General features: G+C 37.7%; 1 protein-coding gene across 11 annotated transcripts in view; it reads right to left on the bottom strand.

The window, feature by feature from the left end:
* Window positions 1-24,559, bottom strand: part of LOC133655338 (neurexin-1a) — a 237,824-nt gene that overhangs the window by 61,977 nt on the left and 151,288 nt on the right. For 10 of the 11 annotated variants that reach the window (XM_062055385.1, XM_062055383.1, XM_062055377.1 and 7 more), the window contains one exon: window positions 17,729-17,932. In XM_062055385.1, coding sequence (XP_061911369.1) covers window positions 17,729-17,932 — 204 coding nt within the window. Of the gene's footprint in view, window positions 1-10,210; window positions 10,214-14,189; window positions 14,221-17,728; window positions 17,933-24,559 lie in introns of all 11 variants that reach the window. The other variant, XM_062055388.1, reaches the window with a different exon arrangement.

The following is a 24,559-nucleotide window of genomic DNA, read 5'->3' as shown; positions in this document are numbered from 1 at the left end:
AAATCAATGTTCAAGTAAACTAATTTTTTTTATTGTAAAGAATAATAAATACATTTTAATTTAATTCTTCATTTTAGCTTCTGTTCTTTCGACAAAGAATATTTGTGAAATATTTCTTCAAACTTATTATGATTAAAATTCAAAAAAATTATTCTGGCAAATCTAGAAAATCTGTAGAATCAAATTTAAATCTTATTTCAAAGTCTTTTGAATTTCTTTTAAAACATTTTTTCTGGAAAATCTTTGTCTTTGTTAGAAATATAGCTTGGTCCAATTTGTTATATATTCTAACAAAGTGCAGATTGGATTTTAACCTATTTAAAACATGTCATCAAATTTCTAAAATTAATCTTAATCAGGAACAATTACTAATGATGTTCCATAATTCTTTTTTAATTTTTTCAAAAACATTCAAATTAGCTATTTTTTCTCTTCTTTTTTTCGGTTGAATTTTGAATTTTAAAGAGTCGAAATTGAAGATAAACTATGTTTCAAAATTTAATTGTCATTTTTTTCGTGTTTTCTCCTCTTTTAAACCGTTCAATTAAGTGTAAATATCATTAATTATTAATAATAACATAGAGTTAAAGGTGAATTGAGCAAATTGGCTATTTCTGGCAATTTATTGAAGTGTGTATCAAACTGGTAGCCCTTCGCATTAATCACTACCCAAGAAGTAGCTCTTGCTTTCAAAAAGGTTGGTGACCCCTGACCTAATAAGACACTTTCGCCATCAGAGGAGGAAAAATTAATTTTTTTTATCTGCAAAACCGAGTTCTTTTATTCAGGTGCTGAGTCGGCCATTTCACTGGCACCTCGCTGGTAAATACACTTTTCACCCCCGCTTAATATCAGATGTATAATTTATTGTTATGCACGCAGCATGTAAGAGGGCTGGGGTGGGGGGGCTGAGGGGGGGGGGGGGGGGGGGGGGTACGAAGTGGCAGCGCGCCGAAAACGCTCATTCAAGACGAGCAAGTCTAAAATTGGCCAGCGGCATGGATTCCGCTCGGTGCGGCTAGCAGCGTTTCTATGGCAACTGCAGTCGTCCATTTCACCACCTCCTTGCCGTCACAGAGCATTTGTCTCTCTCCCTCTCTCTCTCCCTCTCCCCGTGCTCGTGACAGACAGACGGGCAGAAACGCCACGCGAGGGAACGAAATTTCATCGGGGATTCGCCGCAGCATGACCAGAAACACACACACACACACACACACACACACACACACACACACACACACACACACACACACACACACACACACACACACACAGACACACACACACACACACACACACACACACACACACACACACACACACACACACACACACACACACACACACACACACACACACACTGGGCGGTATAGCTCGGTTGGTAGAGCGGCTGTGCCAGCAACTTGAGGGTTGCAGGTTCGATCCCCGCTTCCGCCATCCTAGTCACTGCCGTTGTGTCCTTGGGCAAGACACTTTACCCACCTGCTCCCAGTGCCACCCACACTGGTTTGAATGTAACTTAGATATTGGGTTTCACTATGTAAAGCGCTTTGAGTCACTTGAGAAAAAGCGCTATATAAATGTAATTCACTTCACTTCACTTCACACACACAGACAGACAGACAGACACACACACACACACACACACACACACACACAGACACACACACACACACACACACACACACACACACACACACACACACACACACACACACACACACACACACACACAGACACAGAAAGAATTCAAGTGTTCCCGAAAAGAGCCAAAGAAATAATGCCTCTGCAGGCACGTGTGGGAATGTTCCGCAGGTGCAGCAGACATTTTTGGAGTAATGAAGTGGCTGGCGATGCTATCTCACGTCTAATTTGAACGCAGGCTGTGTCTCCAACGGAATACTTCAGTCAGTGAGCTTCAAAAAGTATACTGTGTGTGTACACGGCGTACTTAGTCCCTGAAGATGGTCATTTGGACAGTGCAGTGATGTCCTAAATCCAGAACTGTTGTTGAAATATTTACCCACCTCTTCTTTCCCTTCCCTTTTTAACTGTGAACCGCAATTACCACACTGCAAAAACTGAATTCTAAGTAAGATTGAATATCTCAAAATTTGCTTATTTTTTGTCTGATAAGATCATTCTTCTCACTAAGCAGATTGATGTTAGAGTGTTTTACTTGTTTTAAGGGTTTTGGTCCTAAATGATCTCAGTAATCTTACTGAGATCATTTAGGACAGCTTGTTGCTGAGATTTGATGACCTATATTGAGTAGGGATGTCCGATAATGGCTTTTTGCCGATATTCGATATTCCAATATTGTCCAACTCTTTAATTACCGATACCGATATCAACTGATACCGATATATGCAGTCGTGGAATTAACACATTATTATGCCTAATTTGGACAACCAGGTATGGTGAAGATAAGGTCCTTTTAAAAAAAAAAAAAAAAATAAGATAACTAAATTAAAACATTTTCTTGAATAAAAAAGAAAGTAAAACAATATAAAAACAGTTACATAGAAACTAGTAATGAATGAAAATGAGTAAAATTAACTGTTAAAGGTTAGTACTATTAGTGGAGCAGCAGCACGCACAATCATGTGTGCTTACGGACTGTATCCCTTGCAGACTGTATTGATATATATTGATATATAATGTAGGAACCAGAATATTGATAACAGAAAGAAATGGGGGGAGGGAGGTTTTTTGGGTTGGTGCACTAATTGTAAGTGTATCTTGTGTTTTTTATGTTGATTTAATAAAAAATAAAAAAATAAAAATAAATGATACAGATAAAAAAAACGATACCGATAATTTCCGATATTACATTTTAATGCATTTATCGGCCGATAATATCGGCAGGCCGATATTATCGGACATCCCTAATATTGAGTAAAACATTCTTGAAACTAGAATATCAACTGTTGCAAACTGTGTCATTAACACTCACAAGTAGAGATATCCGATAATATCGGCCGATAAATGCTTTAAAATGTAATATCAGAAATGATCAGTATCTGGGTTTTTTTGTATCAGTATCGGTTTTTTTTGTGTTTTTTTTTAAATTAAATCAACATAAAAAACACAAGATACACTTACAATTAGTGCACCAACCCAAAAAACACACAATAACTTTCTGTTATTAATATTCTGGTTCCTACATTATATATCAATATATATCAATACAGTCTGCAAGGGATACAGTCCGTAAGCACACATGATTGTGCGTGCTGCTGCTCCACTAATAGTACTAACCTTTAACACTTCATTTGACTCATTTTCATTCATTACTAGTTTCTATGTAACTGTTTTTATATTGTTTTACGTTCTTTTTTATTCAAGAAAATGTTTTTAATTTATTTCTCTTCCATCCATCCATCCATTTTCTACCGCTTATTCCGTTTGGGGTCGCGGGGGTCGCTAGAGCCTATCTCAGCTACAATCGGGCGGAAGGCGGGGTACACCCTGGACAAGTCGCCACCTCATCGCAGGGCCAACACAGATAGACAGACAACATTCACACACTAGAGCCAATTTAGTGTTGCCAATCAACTATCCCCAGGTTTATCTTATCTTATTTTATTATTATTTTTTAAAAATGACCTTATCTTCACCATACCTGGTTGTCCCAATTAGGCATAATAATGTGTTAATTCCACGACTGCATATATCGGTATCGGTTGATATCGGTATCGGTAATTAAGAGTCGGATAATATCGGAATATCGGATATTGGCAAAAAAGCCATTATCGGACATCCCTACTCACAAGTATAAAACTACTTTTTTAAAGTAATAATTTCTTACTTCATGCATGAAAAAACAAATCATGATGCTGAGCGCATATCATGATGTCAAGATAATGGCACCAGCATTTACTTCATTTAAGAATATTTTTCAACATATTGAGCAAAAAGGCCTCTTTTTTTTTTTCTACCAAGAAAAGTGCACTTGTTATTAGTGAGAATATACTTATTTTAAGCTATTTTTGGGTTCAATTAGGTTAGCTAATTTTGCTTGTTTTAGAAAGTCTCGACCAGCCAAATGTTCTTGTTCTATTGGCAGATCATTTTGCTTACTTCAAATAAAATACCCCTCATTTTTGTATTTTTTTTACATGTTTTTGAACACTGACTTTTTGCAGTGCACTTGAGGTAGTCCCTCCCCTGATGCTACGTATCCAAGATGGCGGCTAATGCTGGTCTTGCAAGCTCATTTGCAGCTATTCTTTAAACACAAGTACAGTCTCCAATACGAGGACGCTAGATCAGTGGTTCTTAACCTGGGTTCCATCCAACCCTAGAGGTTCGGGGAGTCGGCCTCAGGGGTTCGGCGGAGATCAAGACACACCCGACTTATCATGTAAATAAAAACTTCTCCCTGTCGGTGTATTACGGATACGGCAACAGCAGACTGATTCGCAGGTGTGTAAGTTGTTGTGAGTTTATGTTGGTTTTGTTGTTTGAACAAGGTGATGTTCATGCACGCTTCATCAAGTGCACCAGTAATAAAACATGGTAACACTTTAGTATGGGGAACATATTCACCATTAATTAGTTGCTTATTAACATGCAAATTAGTAACATATTGGCTCTTAACTAGTCATTATTAAGTACTTATTACTGCCTTATTCGGTATTATAATTAGGGCTGCAACTAACGATTAATTTGATAATCGATTAATCTGTCGATTATTACTTCGATTAATCGATTGATAATCGGATAAAAGAGACAAACTACATTTCTATCCTTTCCAGTATTTTATTGAAAAAAAAACAGCATATTGGCACCATACTTATTTTGATTATTGTTTCTCAGCTGTTTGAACATGTTGCAGTTTATAAACAAATGTTTATTTTATTTATTTATTTATTTTTTTTAATTAAAAAGCCTCTGCGCATGCGCATAGCATAGATCCAACGAATCGATGACTAAATTAATCGGCAACTATTTTTATAATCCATTTTAATCGATTAGTTGTTGCAGCCCTAATTATAACCCTAACCCTCTAACCCTAACCAAATAACTCTAAATTAAGTCTTTGTTACTTAGAATATGTTCCCCTAGTGTCCAAATAACTCTAAATTAAGTCTTTGTTACTTAGAATATGTTCCCCATACTAAAGTGTTACCAAAAACATATAATAACTTTGTCTTGAATTTGAAAAAAAAGGAGGGTTGGGTGAATGCGCATATGAAACTGGTGGGGTTCGGTACCTCCAACAAGGTTAAGAACCACTACGCTAGATTTTACCAAGAAAACATTTTTGGACCTCAGGGCCCAGATGTTCCACGACAGAGGGAACCCGGTGCCCGCTCAAATATGAAGTCCAAAGTTAAAGTCCCAATGATTGTCACAAACACACTGGGTGGGGTGAAATTTGACCTCTGCATTTGACCCATCCCCATGTTCAACCCCCCTGGGAGGTGAGGGGAGCAGTGAGCAGCAGCGTGCGCCGCGCTCGGGAATCATTTTGGTGATTGAACCCCCACCTGAATACCATGAATTGTTTAACTTGGACCCCGACTTAAACAAGTTGAAAAACTTATTGGGGTGTTACCATTTAGTGGTCAATTGTACGGAATATGTACTTCACTGTGCAATCTACTAATACAAGTCTCAATCAAACAAAATTCCAACCCTTGATGCTGAGTGCCAAGCAGGGAGGCAACGGGTGCCATTTTTTGTAGTCTTTGGTATGATTCGGCCGGGGTATGAACTCCCGACCTCCCGACCTCAGGGCGGACACTCTAACCAATGAACAATGAATTAGTAATCTTACTCTTGATTCTAATCCCGTTCAATAATGACATCTAACCTACTTACAGTTTAACGAGATAAACCTTGTCAACTGATATGAAAGCATGTGTTCATCACAAAGATTATTATCAAGGCTGAAGTCAGGCTGATTACAAAAATAATTACTAATCTAAGATATCGCAAGAAGGCACCGATGGAAAATAAATGTACGTGTGTACGGCTCTGGTAATGGCTACATTCGCACCCACCTGCACAAATGTACTTCAAAATGTAACAATCAAAATAAATAGCACTTTTTTGTTTGTTTACTATGGCATGCATATATAATATGCATAAGTTTGACCATTTAAAATCAACGATAATAAAAAGGAGATGCTTGGAAATAGCATAAAAATGCCCCAACAACTTGGAAAAACGCGATTCATAGCGCTACTTTTTGGTGTAACCATCATGAGCGTTCTGTTCAGGTATGTTGCTTTTATATTTTGATGAATCATCATATTTATGTATTACTAAATTTAAATAGGTACTGATCAATCTTTAAGCTGTGTGTATTTGATTTCAGTTTGCTTTTGACATCTTATTTAGAATTGTACTTGTTGCGCTCATGATGGCGTAACCAAACTAGATTTAAGTTAATGATCTTATTTTGAATATTTATTCCCTTTTTTTACATTTAGTATATTTAAATATTCATTTATAAACATTGAATACATTTCAAATATCAATAAAATGCAATTGCCTTCATCTTATAGGGTAATGTTTAGTTACACCAAGTCATGAGCGTAACACTAAGCTTCATCACTTTGATTTGTAATATCTCTAATTCTGCTAGTGTTTTGTGCTTTTTTCTTTTTGGAACATGTACTATACATAAAGTCCCATATTTTATATGGGACTTTATTGTATTACAAATAATACAATAAAGTCCCATATAAAATGATGATTCTAGCAATACTTTAATTTTGCCTTTGAAAGTAACACTCCAATGTCCATTAGTGGAGCTGTACACACATACAATTACACAGTGCTAAAATAAATACATTCTAATTAAATTAATTATTATTAATAATAATATATATGTTTCTTAAATAAATTGTCAATAAAATTGAAGTGCAAATGAAAATACAGCTTCACCAATTTGGTCATAATTTTTGTGCTTAAGAAGCTTCTCTTTGACTTCAACTTTTGAGGTTGTCATTACTGCCACAAGTGGAGGAAAAGTGTATTGCAACTGTTGAAAAACATACTTGTTGGAATTAAGAAACACTGACTTGGAGGATTGTAAAATGATCCATATCAACTCAGAACAACAAAATACAAGTTGAAAAATGCTCTGGCTGTGGTTTGTATTTCAAGATCGCTGATTGACTCATTTAGCTGTCAATCAAAAAGGGATTCATCTTCAGACAGATCATCCAATCATCATGCGATGGTACTTTGGGCCATACTTTGTCTCGTCCTATGGGCGGGACAAAGCCGAGCATTCATCCAATGACTGTCGAGTTTGGCTGCTGTGAAACAACCCACTCTAAGCTCCCCCACTGAAGTCAATGGAAGCTCCGCTTCAACACTGTTTTTTGCACCACAACAATGAATAAGAAGAAAGTCACGTCAGATATCGCAAACTAAAGTTGAACTAAATCTAGTGCATACTTAGTCAGAAAATGTAAACACAAAAGAAGTATTTGACCGCTTATGTTTTTTGACATTTTAGGGGAAGCTAAGCTTTGCTTGCAGTCTTTGAGCAGACGTCACTGGTGTGCAGCAAGGCCGTAGAGGTGTGACCTTCGCGAACGAATAAAGTCTTTTAAACGTCTCTTTAAAATGAACAATGACAACCGATTCCCGGTTGTGAGCCGTTCGTTTGGGATATGGTTTTTTTAATGCACATGCAAATTTAGCATGGGCAATTGCCCACTCTGCACATCCGTGCTACTGTAATGGTAACTGGAGCAGAAAATGTGTCAAAGTTAAAGGTAACTCAACAGCAATTGAATTAAAAGAAATATATGTATTTTTACATTTAGCATAAATAAATATATATATATATATTTTAAATCATTATTTTTTAAATTGTATTTATTTATTATTTTATTCATTTATTTATTTTTATTTGGATTCACTTTTCGGGTTCATTATAGTAGTTCAAACGTACACACACCAGTCATGATAGTACAAGTTTGTACTCACATTTTTATGTCCTAATTTTACAGCTTTTTAAAAAAATACAATAATGCATTTCATTCTTACTTGTTATTTGTGTACATTTTTAAAATGCTACTTTCAAATTATAGATGTCAATGCCAAAGCATGGAAATACGGCACCGCCTTATGGAATATTTACAATGAAAACACCCCAGAAAATTCAATTAGAGCCAATATTTTAGAAAATAATTCCCACCAAAAGAGTAATATTTGTGTAAATGAAAGTATTCTGATCTTGCATAACTCAGTGTTTTTTAACCATACCTTAACCACTGTGGGCCGCGAACGCCGCCAAAAATATTTCCGTTTTTCAGCTGTGGTACTCACTTGTAATACACTTTTCCACCACTTGTGGCAGTAATGACAATATCAATAAGTCTGGAGTTTAAAGTCAAAGAGAAGTTTCTGAAGCACAAACATTATGACTAAAGTGGTAAAGATGTATTTTCATTTGCACTTTATTTTAGTATCAGTTTATTTGAGAAACATGAATATTATTATTATTTATTATTAATTTAGTTAGCGTATGTTCATGTATCTTTCACCAGTCCCTTTTTTTTGCAATATATTTAGTTAAAATGTTTTTAATTTTTTTTTAGGTTTATCCTGTTAAACTGTAAGTAGGTTAGATATGATTATTGAATACGATTCAAATCAATATTAAGATGACACCTTTTTTTGAACGGCTGTTTGAAAGGAATGGCTCCCTTCAAAGAGCCATAAATCCCATCTCTAGTACGTAGTGGAAGGGGCAGGACTAACTCCAGCAGTTGCATTCCACAATTAAAAAGGTGAGGCAAAAAGGAAGGGGATAAATATTGTCAATTTGAGTCCTTAGTAATTAAGTACTATAGTATTGCCGGCTTCCCAGCATGCCTTGCGGCACATTTCTTTAAGTAGTTACTAAAGTTGTGTGTTCATACAGTGCATCCAGAAAGTATTCACAGCACTTTACTTTTTCCACATTTTGTTATGTTACAGCCTTATTCCAAAACTAAATACATTCAAATTTGTCCTCCAAATTCTACACACGATATCCCATTATGACAATGTAAAAAGCTTTTTCTTTAAAAGGAAATTTAAAAAAAAATCACACGTACATAAGTATTCAGAGCGTTTGCAATTCCAGCCTCAAGTCTTTTTCAATACGATGCCACAAATTGGTCACACCAATATTTGGGCAGTTTCGCCCATTCCTCTTTGCAACACCTGGGGGCGTGGTTATTTACAGCTAGAATTCACCAACTCGAGTATTTCATATATATTTCATATATATATATATATATATATATATATATATATATATATATATATATATATATATATATATATATACATAAAAAATATATATATATGTATGAAATACTTGACTTTCAGTGAATTCTAGCTATATATATGTATATATATATATATATACATATATATATATATATATATATATATATATATATATATATATATATATATATATATATATATATATATATATATATATATTTATTTTATTTACATTGAAAAAAAAAACAAAACTTGAATTTCAGTGTTCCGTTGGCTATCCATTAGATGGCAGTATTGTCCTGTTTAACTTCTTCGTTCATTGGGCAGGCAAGCTGTTTATATTGTGGGAAAGCGGACGTGAGAACAGGCTGTCCCCACTCAGTCTCAGGTCCGCATTGAGCTGGAGGGGGCGTGGCCTCCAGCTCCGGCTGAATACCGGGAGTTTGTCGGGAGAAAATCTCTGCCGGGAGGTTGTCGGGAGATGCGCTGAATACCGGGATTCTCCGCTAAAAACGGGAGGGTTGGCAAGTATGCCCCATCAAGTCATAAAAATGGGGTCCCACAATAAATTTTTGGGGTCCCACTTTTATGTAAGTGTTTTGAAAACATGACAAATGTATGCATTATGCTGTTATATCTCACATTGTATATTGTGTTTTGGAAATGTTACTTAATTCATTAAACAAAATAATACAAAAGATAATTTTTTATTTATTCAGTTATTTATTTACTTTCTTCTTTCCTTCATGGACCGAAACTTTACCGCTGCCGGTATTTTTTTCTATATTTTTATTGTAATATTTTCAGAATGTGTTTGTTCTATTTTTGGCCAAAATAAGACAAAGAAAACAATCCGAAGATGCCTTTATTTTGTAGTTTTAATGTCATGATTTTAATAGTCCGGCCCGCGTGTGCACAGATTTTCCTGCATGCGGCCCCTGAGCTTAAATGAGTTTGACACCCCCTGTCCTAGATGAAAACCAACGCCTACCATCCAACCTGATGGAGCTTGAGAGGTGCTGCAAAGAGGAATGAGCGAAAATTCCCAAAGATAGGCGTGCCAAGCTTGTGGCGTCGTATTCAAAAAGACTTGAGGCTGTAATTGTTGCCAAAGGTGTCATGGCGCGGATTCGAACCCGCTTCCCTCCTGCAACTGAGTGTCACAGTTCCTCCTCTGGCTGCTCGCCCGGACACGCCGCCACTCAGGCTGAGCGCAGCACGCCCACGCAGCGACAAGCCTGCAGACAATCGGCAATCTGCACACCTGGGACTGATGAGGGCGAGCTGGATAAAGGACCAGTGGACCCAAGGATCCATGCGGGAACTTAGTTACCTCTTTGTGTACCGTAAGCCTTATGCTCTCTCTCTGCGTTTTTTTCCCTCCGTGTTTCTGACGTCTGTGTTGCTTCCCCTTCGAGATCTCCCGTTGTTTCCCCGATGTTTTGGACTGCCTTCCTTGATCCCCGACCCTCGCCTGGACTCGGACCTAGTCTCTTCTCTCCTGTCCTATTGAGCTGTTACACGTCTTCTTACTAGAGATAAATGCTTTAAAATGTAATATCGGAAATTATCGGTATCGGTTTCAAAAAGTAAAATGTATGACTTTTTAAAACGCCGCTGTGTACACGGACGTAGGGAGAAGTACAGAGCGCCAATAAACTTTAAAGGCACTGCCTTTGCGTGCCGGTCCAATCACATAATATCTACGGCTTTTCACACACACAAGTGAATGCAATGCATACTTGGTCAACAGCCATACAGGTCACACTGAGGGTGGCCGTATAAACAACTTTAACACTGTTACAAATATGCGCCACACTGTGAACCCACACCAAACAAGAATGACAAACACATTTCGGGAAAACATCCGCACCGTAACACAACATAACAAATACCCAGAACCCCTTGCAGCACTAACTCTTCCGGGACGCTACAATATACACCCCCCGCTATCCCTAGAGCCCCCCACCTCAACCCCGCCCACCTCAACCTCCTCATGCTCTCTCAGGGAGAGCATGTCCCAAATTCCAAGCTGCTGTTTTGAGGCATGTTAAAAAAAAATAATGCACTTTGTGACTTCAATAATAAATATGGCAGTGCCATGTTGGCATTTTTTTCCATAACTTGAGTTGATTTATTTTGGAAAATCTTGTTACATTGTTACAAAATTAGGCATAATAATTCCACGACTGTATATATCAGTATCGGTTGATATCGGAATCGGTAATTAAGTGTTGGACAATATCGGATATCGGCAAAAAAAGCCATTATCGGACATCTCTTATTATGGGGTATTGTGTGTGGAATTTTGAGGACACACATGAATAGGGATGATGCTGGATTGTTCGATAAGAAAAGAACCGAGTCCTCGGACTCGAATCCCTTTTTGAGAACTGGTACCCGTTATCGAGACCACTATAGTAAAGAAAAAGAGTTGGTTCTTTATTCCAATCCCTGGGAACGAATCCCAAATGGGCAATGTTATGCCCATTTGATTGTAGACTCTTACTGACACCTTGTGGCGATATGAAAATACTACGCGTCAATAGTTTGGGCACTTCCGGGTTGGCGAGTCAGTTCAGTTCATGAGACAATTGAGAAGTAGACAAGTTGTGTTAGCTCTTACGAGCCTTGGAAAAGATAAGTCTGTAAGTAAACTGTTGAACTTGTTTATGTAACTCAATGTTAAGGTGGAAAGTGGTTACATTTAAAACTAAGATGTTTATTGAAAAACGATTTTTGTGTACTGTTTCAATGGATGTTTTGAGGACTTAAAATGGCTGCCAGTCGTGTATTTCCACCATCGAAATAGTTTCAACACTCAGAAGTATTTGTTTGATGATAGTACTGTATATTGGTGTGAAGCTAATATTTACATATTGTGTATTAAATGTGAGTATGTTAATTGAATCACATAGCTTATACATTTGTCATTGTGTGTATTTCAGTTTAAAAAAAATAAAATGACAGTCCAGTGCAAGACAAAAGTAAAGATAGGAAAAGACAAAGCAAGATCAACAACAATAAAGAGCCTGAATGGATTAATCTGCTTTGGAACTTTATTAGACGTCTTGGATTGTTTGTTAGCTGTCTGCCTGTGTGTGTAGTTAGTATGTTCCAATAGCAGCAGAAGTGCACTTTTTGGAGAGCTGTTTATTTTCAGTTTTGTGCCCATGGGACTGAAAATCCCACTTAATATACTTTGGGTAACAACAGTCAATATTTATTTTTATTTTTTTTAGGGGGGTAACAGTCAATATTTTTTTATATTTTTTTTAGGGGGGTAACAGTCAATATTTAATTTATTTTATTTTTTTCTTATAAAATAAAAGTGAGCTTTTGTTAAACCGAATATTGTGTTTTTCTCCATATACAACAACCTATCTGGATTCGATAAGAGAATCGATAAGGAATCGGTTCGATAAGAGGATTCGATACTGGGCTCGAACTCGATAATTTCTTATCAAACATCATCCCTACACATGAACATGTTCCATTTTGAAATAGGCTTTAACGTAACAAAGTGTGGAAAATGTGAAGCTTTGTGAATACTTTCTAGTAGTGTGGTTCACTTACCGTATTTTCTTGAATAGCCGCAGGGGCGCTAATTAATTTAAAACCTCCTGTCACTCCGGCGTTTACCGGAAGCCGGCGGGATGGCCGTGCATGCGGTAATTATTTTAAAACCTCTTCTCACTCCGGCGTTTACCAAAAGGAATGCGGTAAATTTAGGCGTGCGCTTTGAGTGTGATGTAAGCATACCATCATGAAAAGCACATTTAATTAAAAAAAAAACGTTATCATGGTCTTACCTGTACTTATAAATGGAGTCCATTTGCAGCTCCTTCTGACCAAAAGCATCAATAACTTGTTTATAGAAGTCTTCCTTATTTTCTTTCTTCCATTTTAAAAGTCTCTGTCTCGATGGAGATATTCCTTTAATTATTACCTCCTGCTTCCATTGAAAGTCCAGTTTAGAAAACTGTTTTATTTTAGATTCCGGTATGTAATCCTCCATGTTAAAAGTTCAGGCAGAGGAAAAAAAAAAAAAACTCTTGCTGCGTGTAGTCACTTCTTCTGCAGTACCGGAAGTCGCAAGAAGGATCACTAGCGCCCTCTACCACCAGGAGGCGGGAGTCATTTAATGACTTATACAGTATTTCACACACGCAGCTACGGTATATTAATAAAACATAGCTGCTTACTGTTCTCTTTAGCATACTGTACCGGTATTCAATAGCTTGAACCTTAAATCCTACTGAAAAGCTCTTTATCTTTTTTCCTTTGTGCGATTGCAAACTACTGAGAGCAGCTTCCTCCATTTTGAAAACGAGGACAGGTAAAGCGTCACTCGTGATGTAACGAATTTGACCCGGCGGAAGTTCTAGCCATATGCTAAATATTTTGCGAAACGAGTTTGACCCGGCGAAAATGATAGACATGCGATAATAAAATTAATATTTTGCAAAACGAATTTGATCCAGCTTCAATAATAAACCGGCGTTAAGGCCAAGCATGCGTTAATTATTTTGAGAAACGAGTTTGACCCGGCAGTAATTCTAGACGTGCGAATACTATATTCCCTGCGCCAATTCAAGGAAATACGGTATGCTATTACTTCCGTAAGGGTAGTGTTCTGCGTCGTGACGTTCCTGCCTGTCGCACGTCTTCTTACCCAAATAAAGAGCCTCTTCCTCGAGCAAAGCTGAAGTGCCAAACTACATGCTGAAGTGCGAGCACAGAAGTAGGTGAATTGAAACACAGCCCTAGATTCCTTTCCCTTCCCCGCTTGCATCGTTGCTAAAATGGCCGACCAGGAAATCAATGAACTATAAAGAAGATGGGAATAGAGAGTGAGAAAGTGTGGAGACGTCAATACAAGCGCACACACTGAGGAGGGGGGAAAGGAGGGGAAGGGGTTAGGTGAGATGGAGGATCACTTACTGGCTGTACAGTTTATCCTGATACAGTCTGGAGGGAGAGCAGAGCAGAGGGTTAATGCTGCACACGTACACACACCTTCCACGCCCTGGGGACGCACACGTCGACACACCCCGCGCGCCTTTGCAACACACACAACGCTGAGAAAGCACTCTCTCTCCGTGGTCACGCTGGGGTTATCCAATCCAAAGTTTGCCAAGAAAAGCAGCTGAGGAGAGTGTTCTAGCATGTGAAGTGTGCTTCTTGTTTGGAACGCTTTGGCCTGGCCGGACGGCGGGCTGACCGAGAGACGGGTGTGTCGTCGCCCAGCCAGGTCTGCTTCAAAAAAAATACAAATAAAAACCCTGCAAGATTTCCTCTCGTAAGCGGACGCGCCGGCTGTGTCGCGTGTCGTCAACCGCAGGAAAAAAGCGTGGCTGCAGACAACCAGAGACCCACACATGCGCCCCTCTGTGAGTCTGTGTCGTGTTGTTGTGCCAAAACATGCGGCTGCCAAATGGCCCCACTCGTGTTTGTCAAGCTGAGCTGTGAGGTGAGGCTCTGAACTACAAAAGTGTGTGTTCTTTTTTTGATTGGCAGTAAGCGCGCTGGGGTTTGGGGATGCACAGGTCCACTGGGAGTGAGCAGAGAATGCAGCTTGAGACTTGACCCTCTGTTCCACGCCGAAGCGACAACGCTAATCTTCACTTGGTTTCATAAATTACAATGGAACCTCCAATTTGACGTCTGAAGTTGGGACCTCAGCTCAGTGACAATCACTGTGGAATATAGAGGACATACTAGGTCAGGCCTAGGCAATTATTTTGACTCGGGGGGCCAAATTTAGAGAGAAAAATAGTGTCTGGGGGCCGATATATCTATTTTAGGAACACTAATACAAAACCTCACAATAATGTCTGATTGAATGCTAAAAACGTTATGACAGACCGCGTTAAAAACTGGATGGAATTTTAAATTCTTTTACTGAATGAGACACCCAGAATGTATATGAAAATAAAGAATGTGTGATTTACAATATTAACTATGAACGATAAAACACTAAATATTGACAACATATGAATATATATATATATATATATATATATATATATATATATATATATATATATATATATATATATATATATATATATATATATATATATATATATATATATATATTAGGGCTGCAACTAACGATTAATTTGATAATCGATTAATCTGTCGATTATTACTCAGATTAATCGATTAATAATCGGATAAAAGAGACAAACTACATTTCTATCCTATCCAGTATTTTATTGAAAAAAAACAGCATACTGGCACCATACTTATTTTGATTATTGTTTCTCAGCCGTTTGTAAATGTTGCAGTTTATAAATAAAAGTTTATTAAAAAAAAAAAAAATATATATATATATATTTTTTTTTTAAATAAAAAAAAAAACAAAAACAAAAACTGCGCATAGCATAGATCCAACGAATTGATGACTAAATCAATCGGCAAGTATTTTAATAATCGATTTTAATCGATTTATCGATTAGTTGTTGCAGCCCTAATATATATATATATATATATATATATATATATATATATATATATATATATATATATATATATATAATATATATATATATATATATATAACGATTAATTTGATAATCGATTAACCTGTCGATTATTACTCCGATTAATCGATTAATAATCGGATAAAAGAGACAAACTACATTTCTATCCTATCCAGTATTTTATTGAAAAAAAACAGCATACTGGCACCATACTTATTTTGATTATTGTTTCTCAGCCGTTTGTAAATGTTGCAGTTTATTAATAAAAGTTTATTAAAAAAAAATATATATATATATATATTTTTTTTAATAAAAAAAAAAAAAAAAAAAAAAAAAACTGCGCATGCGCATAGCATAGATCCAACGAATCGATGACTAAATTAATCGGCAGCTATTTTAATAATCAATTTTAATCGATTAGTTGTTGCAGCCCTAATATATATATATATATATATATATATATATATATATATATATATATATATATGTATGTATATGTATATATATATATATGTATATATATATATATATATATATATATATATATATATATATGTATATATATATATATATATATATATATATATATATATATATATATATATATATATATATATATATATATATATATATATATATATATATATATATATATATATATATATATATATATATATTACCGTTCAAAAGTTTGGGGTGACCCAAACAATTTAGTGGACTAGCCTTCATTTCTAAGAACAAGAATAGACTGTCGAGTTTCAGATGAAAGTTCTCTTTTTCTGGCCATTTTGAGCGTTTAATTGAGCCCACAAATGTGATGCTCCAGAAAGTCAATCTGCTCAAAGGAAGGTCAGTTTTGTAGCTTCTGTAACGAGCTAAAGTGTTTTCAGATGTGTCAACATGATTGCACAAGGGTTTTCTAATCATCAATTAGCCTTCTGAGCCAATGAGCAAACACATTGTACCATTAGAACACTGGAGTGATAGTTGCTGGAAATGGGCCTCTATACACCTATGTAGATATTGCACCAAAAAGCAGACATTTGCAGCTAGAATAGTCATTTACCACATTAGCAATGTATAGAGTGTATTTCTGTAAAGTTAAGACTAGTTTAAAGTTATCTTCATTGAAAAGTACAGTGCTTTTCCTTCAAAAATAAGGACATTTACATGTGACCCCAAACTTTTGAACGCTAGTGTATATATACTGTATATATACACATCGTATTTTTCGGACTATAAGTCGCAGTTTTTTTCATAGTTTGGGTGTGACTTATACTCAGGAGCGACTTATGTGTGAAATGATGAACACATTCTAGTAAAATATCGTATAATATTATTGATGTCATTGACGTAAGAGACTAGACGTATAAGATTTCATGGGATTTAGCGATTAGGAGTGACAGATTGTTTGGTAAACGTATAGCATGTTCTATATGTTATAGTTATTTGAATGACTCTTACCATAATATGTGAGGTTAACATAGCAGTTGGTTATTTATGCCTCATATAACGTACACTTATTCAGCCTGTTGTTCACTATTCTTTAGACATTTTAAATTGCCTTTCAAATGTCTATTCTTGCTGTTGGCTTTTATCAAATACATTTCCCCCAAAAATGCGACTTATACTCCAGTGCGACTTATATACGTTTTTTTCCTTCTTTATTATGCATTTTTGGCCGGTGCGACTTATACTCGGGAAAATATGAACTTAAAAACCGTAACGGCACAAACGTAGCACAAAGGAAAGGCAGTGTTGTTTTGATACTTGCGATAAGTACGGGGGTCAACTTCACACATTCTACTTCCAAAAATGGGCACTGTGCTGGATGTTGGAGGTTCCAGTGTAATGTAATATCACAAGTCCAACATGATGATGTCAGTCAAAGCAAGAACATTTACTTCATCAGCACTTCATGGCGTTCCAGGAGCAGCTGGATTTCCCCCTGAAAGGTACATTAGAACCCGAAGCGAATGCGTGAGTGGTACCTAGGTTGACGGTGAGCCGCACTCGGCCCCCGTCCAGCTCCAGGCGGAGGGTGTCCGCCGAGTTGCGGGACGTGGTCGCCATGAGAACGCCGTAGGCCCGCTGGGAGCGAAAGCGCAGCGAGACGTCCTCCGCCTCCGTGTGCATGGCCATGGGCAGCTGCACCTTCATGAACTTGCTGCCGTCGTACGACAGGATGGTGGCGTCTGCGGGAGAGAGGGCGAGGAAAGGAGCGTGAGAGACGCTCGGAATCACAGCAGGCCGTACACTGCAAAAACTGCAATCTAAGTAAGATGAAATATGTCAAATAAGGGTGATATTTGCTTATTTTCTGTCTGATAAGATCATTCTTCTCACTAAGCAGATTTTATGTTAAGAGTGTTTTACTTGTTTTAAGTGTTTTGGTTCTAAATGATCTCAGTGAGATATTACACTGCACTCTAGTCCTTCACTCTCACGTTCCTCATCCATAAATCTTTTTGGTCCTAAATGATGTCAGTAAGATATTACAGCTTGTTGCTGAGATTTCATGACCTATATTGAGTAAAACATGCTTGGAACTAGAATATCAACTGTTGCAACACTCACAAGTATAAAACTACTTTTTTAAAGTTGTAGTGGATTGTCCGACGCTTAAACAGCAAAAAAAAGTGAATTTAGTACATAAAGTTTAGTTACTCATAGTCAAAAGTGCATAAGTTGGATTGTTTTGTCCCTGCAAACAAACAGACATCCTCCGGAGGACACACAAAAAAGCAATCTCTCCCGAGTCCTGGTCTCCTGGCCATTTTTATCTGTTTCTTCGTGCGTCAATCTGTTTTCTTACTTCAAGCATGAACAAAAAAATCATGACTTTGACACAATTGTGTCTCATAATTAAAACAGATGACAGCCAAATGGACTTTGCTGTTTTATTTTCAATGAAACGAGAGAAAACACGTACTCATATAGTAGTACAGTCGGCACAGTACAGTAAACGGACAGTTAATATTTAAACATTTAACATGTGACATTTCAAACAATTTTGAGCAGAAATAGTTCATGCACATTCAGATAAATTCCTCAAAATTACAATTAAAATGAAATGTAGGTCTAAGTGAGACCTACATAGAGGTTTTTGTTTCATGTCTCTAAGACGTTCCTACCGGAAGTTACGAGCAGTTTTGTCTCTGTTTTATTCAAAAATTGCGCTACAGCGCAATTTTGAGTTTTGGGGTTCGTTTTTTTTATTAGATCGCAATTTCCACCAGTCCTGATGTGTGTGAAAAGTTTGGTGAGTTTTGAAGTATTTTAAGGGGGTCAAATTACAGCTCAAAGAGGCAAAAATGAGTGTTTTTAGTACAATTTTGTTTTGAAGGGGAAATTGCCAACTTCCTGTTGGTTTTTGCCCGAGGATGTCAAATTATGAAATGTAGGTTTAAGTCAGACCTACATAGAGGTTTTTGTTTCATGTCTCTACGACCTTCCTAGTGGGAGTTACAGGCAGTTTGTTTTTGTTTTTTCCTAGGGGGCGCTAGAGCGCAATTTTGATTTTTGGGATTTTCTTTTTTTATTAGATGGCAATTTTCGCAGGTCCTGATGTGTGTGTCAAATATGGTGAGTTTTGAAGCATGTTAAGTGGGTCAAATTGCAGCTCGAAGAGGCGGCCGGTATAATAATAATAATAAAACCTTACAATTTCAATAGAGTCCTCTGTCCCTGTACAGGGCCATGCGGGCCCTAAACATTTTGGCCGGGGGCCGGGCTGTATATATGCGCACTAATTGACTGAAAGAGCACGCATTTGGCGCGATGATGTCATGTTATCAATGGAAAAATGCATTTTTAGACAATATGATTTGCCTGAGCGGCTAGGAGACCCCGAGAGTAACAAGCGCTTGCCTTGTTGCCTTTCCATTAAGAACAATAAACTAGCTTTTAGTAGAGATGTCCGATAATATCGGCCTGCCGATATTATCGGCCGATAAATGCTTTAAAATGTAATATTGGAAATTATCGGTATGGTTTTTTTTTATTATCTGTATCGTTTTTTGTTGTTTTTTTGTATTAAATCAACATAAAAAACACAAGATACACTTACAATTAGTGCACCAACCCAAAAAACCTCCCTCCCCCCATTTCTGTCTGTTATTCTGCTTCCTACATTATATATCAATATATATCAATACAGTCTGCAAGGGATACAGTCCGTAAGCACACATGATTGTGCGTGCTGCTGCTCCACTAATAGTACTAACCTTTAACACTTCATTTGACTCATTTTCATTCATTACTAGTTTCTATGTAACTGTTTTTATATTGTTTTTAGGGATGTCCGATAATGGCTTTTTGCCGATATCCGATATTGTCCAACTCTTTAATTACCGATACCGATATCAACCGATACTGATATCAACCGATATATGCAGTCGTGGAATTAACACATTATTATGCCTAATTTGGACAACCAGGTATGGTGAAGATAAGGCACTTTTTAAAAAAAATAATAAAATAAGATAACTAAATTAAAAACATTTTCTTGAATAAAAAAGAAGAATATAAAAACAGTTACATAGAAACTAGTAATGAATGAAAATGAGTAAAATTAACTGTTAAAGGTTAGTACGATTAGTGGAGCAGCAGCACGCACAATCATGTGTGCTTACGGACTGTATCCCTTGCAGACTGTATTGATATATATTGATATATAATGTAGGAAGCAGAATAACAGACAGAAATGGGGGGAGGGAGGTTTTTTGGGTTGGTGCACTAATTGTAAGTGTATCTTGTGTTTTTTATGTTGATTTAATTAAATAAAAATAAAAAAACAAACAAAAAAAAAAAACGATACAGATAACAAAAAAAAAAAGATAATTCCCGATATTACATTTTAACGCATTTATTGGCCATCCCTAATTGTTTTACTTTCTTTTTTACTCAAGAAAATGTTTCTAATTTATTTACCGGTATCTTTTTTTAAATGAATTTTTTAAAAAAGGAACTTATCTTCACCATACCTGGTTGTCCAAATTAGGCATCATAATGTGTTAATTCCACGACTGTATATATATATCGTTGATATCGGTATCGGTAATTAAGAGTTGGACAATATCGGAATATCAGATATCAGCAAAAAGCCATTATCGGACATCCCTAGTTTTTAGTATAAGTTTGCTGGTTTCAAGAAATGTAATGCCGAGTGCATATCATTATGTCAAGATAATGGCACTAGCATTTACTTCATTTAAGAATATTTTTCAACATATTGAGAGAAAAGATCCCTTTTTTTTTCTACCAAAAAAAGTGCACTTGTTATTAGTGAGAATATACTTATTTTAAGCTATTTTTGGCTTCACTGAGGTTAGCTAATTTGACTTGTTTTGGAAAGTCTTGACAAGCCAAATGTTCTTGTTCTATTGGCAGATCATTTTGCTTAGTTCAAATAAAATACCCCTCATTTTTGTATTTTTTTTTCTTGTTTTTGAACACTGACTTTTTGCAGTGTGGTCCACGTTACGCTTCAAAAGTAGCATGAGAAAGCATGTGGCGAGAGGCGTGTAGCGGCGCTGACATCCCCCCCGCCCTGGAGTCGGCGTGCAACGAGCTCAGGTGATCCCATCTGTAATACCATTTGCATACTCATTTGCATATTCATAATGTTTTCCCCTCTGCTACCTGCTGGGGCCAGTCCTCAGCCACTAAACTGTTTACCTCAGAGGACGTCGTTCTTTATTGGACAATTACATACGCAGCTAAACACGCTCTTGATGTTGCTTGGCGTATGTGTGTGTGTGTGTGTGTGTGTGTGTGTGTGTGTGTGTGCGTGCGTGTGTGTGTGTGTGTGTGCGTGCATCGCTCTCCCTTCATTCCCTTCTCCCTCTCTCCCCCTACTTCGCTTCTCAGCCCCTTTGCTCTTCCTGTTTCCGTGGGAGACGGCGAGAGCCAAGGCAAAAACAACAGAACAGGAAGAGAGGGAGGTTCATGCATACTGATGAGGCGAAGAGAAGAAGGGAGGGAGATAGCGTGTCAGAATAAGTGAGTGAATTTACGTGTGAACAGAGGAGGGTTTAGCAAGGGAGGGAGGGGGTGGAGGCTGGATGGCGGAAAGCGCTGGGTTGAAATGCAAATGAACGCTCATTAACGTGCGTGAAGGAGAAGATGGCTGGCTGCTGTTGTATCAAGAGATAACACACATTTTCCACAGCTGACTAAATATTCCTCACCAGGCGCGCCACCTCGCTCACCAGCAGGAGAAGAAAAAGAATGGCTGGAGAAAAGAAAAAGCGCACCGCAGTCCATTATTCAAGCCTGTTGGCTCACACTAGCAGTAACACACTGTTTAATGCGGTGTTTCTTGCAAAAAAAGGACTTCATACAGTCGGTCGGTGATGGTTTTACGTGTTTACTTAGTTACAAATGGCTGAAAAGGAGTAGGAAGAAGCATAATTGTTTTTAAGCCTACCCCCTTTCTCTGTGTCTATTACTGATGGTTAGTTTGCCAGGGATACGGCGAAGACCTCAACGGCGGAGCAGGCGGAAGACGGCAGATTTAAGAACTACCACAACAACGGAAGAAGGCTGCAGCAGAAAAGGGTCCCCAGTCGTCTTGGACTCCATGCCACTGGACCCTGACCCGATTCTGTCAAGGATCGTGTGGTGACTGTCTGTGCACCAGTCTCCCCACGTTAAACTAAGTCACGCACAGGCATCCTCCATAAAGGGATACACCCCTACCAGGAGGATCGTCATACTCGTTCGAGTGACCGCCGATGATGATGATGATGAGTTCACACTTTACCTGTTGAAATGTAAGAATATGGGCTCAACAATATAGTGATGAAGGGGGAAAGTGTTGATAGAAACAAATATAAAATAAGCACATACATTTAAAAAAGCACGAAAAAGACTCAAAAACCTGGTGTCACGTGGGGGTCGCATATTTATGCGGGATCGTTCCTCCAGTGCAACACGAACACAAACGTGAAGGTAAGAGATGGTTTAATTAATATAAATCACAGCCAAACAGAAAAACAAGCAAAAGAAAAGCGTGCCGAACGCACGGGAAGCTAAGGCTAACACTAGCACAAGAGTCGGGAACATGAAATACAAAAAAGGTGACTGATGCTTACCGCAAACAAGGAGAACAGGACGAGTGAACAAAAAGGTTTACTTTAAATAGTGTCAGTGATGGCAAACAGGTCGGGAACACAAGTGGCAGGTGAAAATAATAAGTAACCATGGTGACGAAACAAACTCACAGGTGCACAAGTAATAATAAAAGGAGTTCAAAACTAACAGAAAACACAAAAACAGGATCCGGCCCACGGATCATGACACCTGGAAGACTATGGTTGCTGTGTTTAAAGGCCTACTGAAAGCCACTACTAGCGAGCACGCAGTCTGATAGTTTATATATCAATGATGACATCTTAACATTGCAACACATGCCAATACGGCCGCGTTAACTTATAAAGTGACATTTTACATTTCCCGGGAAATATCCGGTTGAAAACGTCTATGTATGATGACGTATGCGCGTGACGTCAATGGTTGAAACGGAAGTATTCGGACACCATTGTATCACAATACAAACTGCTCTGTTTTCATCGCACAATTCCACAGTATTCTGGACATCTGTGTTGGTGAATCTTTTGCAATTTGTTTAATGAACAATGGAGACTGCAAAGAAGAAAGCTGTAGGTGGGATCGGTGTATTAGCGGCTGGCTGCAGCAACACAACCAGGAGGACTTTGAGTCGGATAGCAGACGCACTATCTGACGCTAGCCCATACTTGCCAACCTTGACACCTCCGATATCGGGAGGTGGGGCGTGGGGGTTGGGGGCGGGGCGTGGTCGGAGGTGGGGCAGGGGACGTGGTTGGGGCGTGGTTAAGAGGGGAATATATTTAAGCTAGAATTCACCAACTCAAGTATTTCATACATATATATATATATATCTATATATATACATATATATATGTATATATATAGATATATATATATGAATGAAATACTTGACTTTCAGTGAATTCTAGCTATATATATACATATTTATTTTATTATACAGGTAAAAGCCAGTAAATTAGAATATTTTGAAAAACTTGATTCATTTCAGTAATTGCATTCAAAAGGTGTAACTTGTACATTATATTTATTCATTGCACACAGACTGATGCATTCAAATGTTTATTTCATTTAATTTTGATGATTTGAAGTGGCAACAAATGAAAATCCAAAATTCCGTGTGTCACAAAATTAGAATATTACTTAAGGCTAATACAAAAAAGGGATTTTTAGAAATGTTGGCCAACTGAAAAGTATGAAAATGAAAAATATGAGCATGTACAATACTCAATACTTGGTTGGAGCTCCTTTTGCCTCAATTACTGCGTTAATGCGGCGTGGCATGGAGTCCATGAGTTTCTGGCACTGCTCAGGTGTTATGAGAGCCCAGGTTGCTCTGATAGTGGCCTTCAACTCTTCTGCGTTTTTGGGTCTGGCATTCTGCATCTTCCTTTTCACAATACCCCACAGATTTTCTATGGGGCTAAGGTCAGGGGAGTTGGCGGGCCAATTTAGAACAGAAATACCATGGTCCGTAAACCAGGCACGGGTAGATTTTGCGCTGTGTGCAGGCGCCAAGTCCTGTTGGAACTTGAAATCTCCATCTCCATAGAGCAGGTCAGCAGCAGGAAGCATGAAGTGCTCTAAAACTTGCTGCTAGACGGCTGCGTTGACACTGGATCTCAGGAAACAGAGTGGACCGACACCAGCAGATGACATGGCACCCCAAACCATCACTGATGGTGGAAACTTTACACTAGACTTCAGGCAACGTGGATCCTGTGCCTCTC

This window comes from Entelurus aequoreus, linkage group LG08, assembly GCF_033978785.1.
Source record: "Entelurus aequoreus isolate RoL-2023_Sb linkage group LG08, RoL_Eaeq_v1.1, whole genome shotgun sequence".
Taxonomy (NCBI): Eukaryota; Metazoa; Chordata; class Actinopteri; order Syngnathiformes; family Syngnathidae; genus Entelurus; species Entelurus aequoreus.
The sequence above is the reverse complement of the archived record's forward strand: the minus strand, read 5'-3'. Positions and strand labels throughout refer to the sequence as shown.